General features: G+C 43.4%; 1 protein-coding gene across 6 annotated transcripts in view; it reads right to left on the bottom strand.

The window, feature by feature from the left end:
• Positions 1 to 5,000, bottom strand: part of dgki (diacylglycerol kinase, iota) — a 106,673-nt gene that overhangs the window by 21,118 nt on the left and 80,555 nt on the right. For all 6 annotated transcript variants that reach the window (XM_042078121.1, XM_042078122.1, XM_042078123.1 and 3 more), the window contains 3 exons: positions 2,127 to 2,192; positions 1,544 to 1,613; positions 1,174 to 1,214 (listed from right to left, as the gene is read on the bottom strand). In XM_042078121.1, the coding sequence (XP_041934055.1) occupies positions 1,174 to 1,214; positions 1,544 to 1,613; positions 2,127 to 2,192 (177 nt within the window). The remainder of the gene's footprint in view (positions 1 to 1,173; positions 1,215 to 1,543; positions 1,614 to 2,126; positions 2,193 to 5,000) is intronic.

Genomic DNA, 5,000 nt, shown 5'->3' with positions numbered 1-5,000 from the left:
TTGTCAGTTAGTCATAGGGCACTGCTGGGCAGCAGTTAACTCTGAGGAGCCACAGTATTCGAGTGATACAAATGTACTTTTGTATACTTTTTCATAGCAGACAAATGCAGAAGCAAAAACCGCACGCATTACGCAAAATAGGAGAATGAAATGCGGTGCCCTCTGTTTCACATGTAGCCATAGGGCACTAGGGCAGCAGTTAACTCTGAGCTACAGCATTCAAGTGATACAAATGCACTTTGGTATACTTTTTTTAATGTCTTTTTTCAATACTTTTGTATACTTTTTAATATCTTTTTGCAATGCTTTTCCCCGATATACTGTACAAAAAAGTGCATTATAGACATGTCTTTGCGAAACTCTTTGCAATCAATGCAGATCAATATAAATAGTGGCTGTATTTAAGTATAGTATAAGTATATAAAATCTTTTGATCCCGTGAGGGAAATTTGGTCTCTGCATTTATCCCAATCCGTGAATTAGTGAAACACACTCAGCACACAGTGAACACACAGTGAGGTGAAGCACACACTAATCCCGGTGCAGTGAGCTGCCTGCAACAACAGCGGCACTCGGGGAGCAGTGAGGGGTTAGGTGCCCTGCTCAAGGGCCTCTGAAAAAACTTTTAAGGCTAGTCTGCTTGGGCCTGGCCATGTTTGAACCGCCTCACTCATTTGTTCGTTGTTTAACATGTTTTAAGCGTGCGCTTCCTATTTGAAATGCAGCATAGGCTATGCGTGTTGTTTAATAGCTTACTTTTCAAACTGTTCATTTAAAAACATAGCCAGAGGACGTATATTATAGGCTTACATATTAAGGCTTATTCTCAAATTCAGATTGCGTTAGGGGACGGGATTATTAGCCAATTTCAATCGGACAATTTGACCGGAGAGATTGAATTTCATTTTTTTTCCCGGCCAATGTCCGGTAAATACCGGACAACACACACACACACACTCACAGAGCCATATTAAAAACATACAGAACTATATTTTAGTCAACAATTTGTCTTGCATGAATACTATCCAGCCTGTGGCATCCAGGCCTTTTATTCAGCTTTAGACTCATCTGTGTGTGTGTGTGTGTGTGTGTGTGTGTGTGTGTGTGTGTGTGTGTGTGTGTGTGTGTATGAGAGAGTGTATGTCTGAGCTTTTTATTCAGCTTTAGACTCACCTGTGCCTTGTCAATGCGATAGAAGCGATCAGCTGATGTCGCTGGGGAAATGAGGCACACACAAGTATGCAATCAATACAGGTATTATTACTAATACATCACTGCTACATAACAGTACCAGTACACTAGCACTAGCATTGCCACACAGACACACACACACACACATACACACACAGGCACAAACATGCACACAAACACACACAGACACAAACACACAAACACACACAGACAGACAGACACACACAGACACAAACACACACACACACAAACACACACAGACATGCAGACACACACAGACACAAACACACACACACACAAACACACACAGATAGACACACACACACACATACACACACAACATCCCACTTACAGTCCAGGAAGCTCCAGTTGGCAGAGAGCCGCTGTGCGGAGGCGACTCTGGGCAGAGGGCGTCCGTCCTCCTGCGGAAGAGCGGCAAGGTCAAACAAGGTCAAACAAGGTCAAACAAGGTCAAACAAGGTCAAACACGGTCAAACAAGGTCAAACACGCCACCAGCACCATGTCCAGAACTAGACCCAGCACACCAGACCCAGTCTGTGGCGGTAAGACCAGGCCAGGTAGGCATGCACACAAGTTAGAGAGAGATCAGAGTAGAGCAGTGTTTCTCAAAGTGTGGTCCGGGGACCACTGGTGGTCCGCAAGCTATCCCAAGTGGTCCGCGAGCAGACGTGGTAAAGTATAATGTAGATGAGTGTATGTAAATCCAAACAGTTTTGCAACACTGTCTATGTAAGATATGCCAGTTTGGTCAAGTCTGGTTCAGTGAGTAGACCTATTGTGTAATATACTGTTGAAGTAGGTCTACTGTTTTTTTTTTAGCTAGGTGGTCTGTGAGTTTTTTTATTTATTGGTTAAGTGGTCCTTGGTCTGAAAAAGTTTGAGAAACCCAGCTAGAGTCATCGTTTTTTTTTACCTGGCAATGGACGCGCCGGACACCAGGGGGCGCTTGGTGCAAGTCCTGCCAATGGACGCCAGAGGACTGTCAGATACAGTAACAAAGTACATTACCACACACACTCCTGTTTCAGTGACATTAATACACGCACGCACGCACGCACGCACGCACGCACGCACGCACAAACACACACACACACACACACACACACACACACACACACACACACACTCACTCTCTCTCTCTCTCTCTCTCTCTCTCTCTCTCTCTCTCTCTCTCTCTCTAAAGGCTGCTTTCTGCTAATGTGTCGAATTGATGGCGTAGGCACACAGTGCCTTCTGTGTTGTCATGTACTCCAAGCCCTATGCCATCCCCTGACGTGCACCTCCCAAAAAATGTAACTTTGTGTCGAGGCGACACAGACTGCACAGACACAGGTCAGCTCGTCCTGTGTGTTGCTATCCCGCTGCTTCAAGCAGCATACCGTGGGTTGCGTGCAGTAGCCTGACAGTTGTCGGTTCAATTCCCTGCTTCCACCGTGCCCTTGAGCCATGGGCGGATTATGAACTTTCGGGCCCCTGGGCCCAGATGTATTAAGGGCCCCCCACTTATTGTCGTATATGTGGGAGGGGGGGGTTTGGGGGTCCTCCCCCAGAAATGTTTTAATTTGTTTGATGCGATTTCCTGTATTCTGGTGCATTTTGGGGATGGCCAATACTAAATTCAATCAGATTCATAGCCTACATCCTGATTTGTTGATATTGAGGCAATGATTACATGCAAAGGCTTGGGCTTCAGGGCCCCCTGACCCCTTGGGCCCCCGTGCAGTAATCCCTGCCTTGAGCAAGGCACTTAACCCCAAGTTGTTCCGGGGAGAATATGATCCCTTGTAATATAGCTGACATATGTATATGTGTTTTGGTTTCAATGTCTCCCTATTTTCTTATCAAAATCCTTTTTTCCATCAGATAGATAAATTAATTTCAAAATTCATATGGAACGGTAAGACTCCTAGGATAGGTAAGGACTTACTCCAGCGACAAAGAGCAGTACGTGGGTTAGCCCTCCCTAATTTTAGGAGCTATTACTGGGCAGCAAACATCCACAAAATAGCATATTGGGTGCAATCTCCAGATACAGACTAGTGTGAGTTGGAGTGCAGCAGGGTTGTGCAAAATTCGAATTGCAATTCTGCTTCCTGTTTGCTACCTCAATTGAGATGCAAGGGAAATTCAAGAATTGAATTGGAATTTGAGAGCCAGTTTCAATTCAATTGCACAACCCTGGAGTGCAGGTCGTGTCCAGTATGTTGACCACTCTACATGCTCTGGTCTCATCTAGCTTTCCTGTCAAGATTTTGCAGTTTACATCTAACCCAGTGGTCATCTACTCCACTCTTAGAAAATGCACTCAGTCTAGATGGCACACTAACACGAGGGGAACACTTCTGATTCAGAGCCCGCTGTGTAATAATAACATGTTCTTACCAGCCAAATTAGACCAGGCCTTTGCAGGAGGGCATAGGAAAGGGATCCAAAGATTTAGTGATCTTTACAGGAATTGGATATTTTCTAGCTTCATTGACTTGAGTTCCAAGTATGACATTCAAAAAACTGACTTATTTCATTAATTTCAAGCTTGCCAATTTGCACACAATTTCCTACTCTCCCGAAAAAGTCCCTCCCTAGTAGACTCACTTTTGGAATTTCCTTCTTGGTTGAAAGGTTTCACAGCACATTCCTATTTAATGATAATGTTACTTGATGATGCTAAGATGAGCAAGATCAAAACTGCGTGGGAAAAGGAACTTGGAATTGAAATTTCCGAAGACGTATGGACTAAAGCTCTATCAAGAGTGAACAACAGATGAAGAAACAAACTCGACACGAAAACAACTCCACATCACAGCATTTAGATCTTTACTGGCACGTGGGCAAATTTGACTCTATGCTGTTTATACATCTGGAGGCGATTACATTCACAATTCTAGCAAATTCCTCTCAGTGTGGGAATCTCTATTGTCATACTACCGGTGTAGTAAGTGACCATCCTGGCTGACTCCAGAGGAATGATTGCCCTCCTCTATATAGTGTAGTTTGGGTATACTATATATACACCTGGCTATAGTCATCCACTATGGTGTGTCATGATAGAGTTTTGAAAGCGTGCCGTCCTTCACAGAAATATATATTTGTTTATTTATGTTTCAATTCTAAGTATGTAAGTATAAGTGTAAGTGTATGTAAGTATGTTTATAATTGTATGTATTGTTAATACTTTCTCATTTGGTCCAGTCGGGGTGGGATGGGGTGGGCCGGGAGGGGGGTGTTTTGTGTGTAAGAAAAAGAAAAAGTCACTGTGCTGATGTGTCTTATAATCTATATTTCTAAAAAAAAGACGTTTAAAGAAAAAAAAGATTTGTAACCTCAGAACATTAATATTTTAGCATGGATGGCAGTCTATGGACTTCGCCATTCTGACTAAAGGTTCAGGGATGAGCGATGCAGACACAGGAGACGCAGAACTTTGAAAGGTTCATGCTGGCGTTGAGGCAACGGCATAGTCATTGTGTGGAGTCGACGCAGAAGCATAAAACAGCCCTAAGTGCATTACCACACACTGGTGGTTAATATTAAATTAATTTACATAAACAGACACAAACACTCTTTCAAACACAGAACATACATATTTAATATTTAAAATGTTTAATTTAAATCCTTTCATGATACAACTGGTCACTGAAATGCAATTCTATTGTCATCGCAGCCTCTCTCCCCCCCCCCTCTCTTTCACACAAACACACACACACACACACACACACACACACACACACACACACACACACACACACACACACACACACACACACACACACACACACACACAACTCAC

This window comes from Alosa sapidissima, chromosome 22 (assembly GCF_018492685.1).
Source record: "Alosa sapidissima isolate fAloSap1 chromosome 22, fAloSap1.pri, whole genome shotgun sequence".
Lineage (NCBI taxonomy): Eukaryota > Metazoa > Chordata > Actinopteri > Clupeiformes > Clupeidae > Alosa > Alosa sapidissima.
This window is presented reverse-complemented; position numbering and strand designations above follow the sequence as displayed.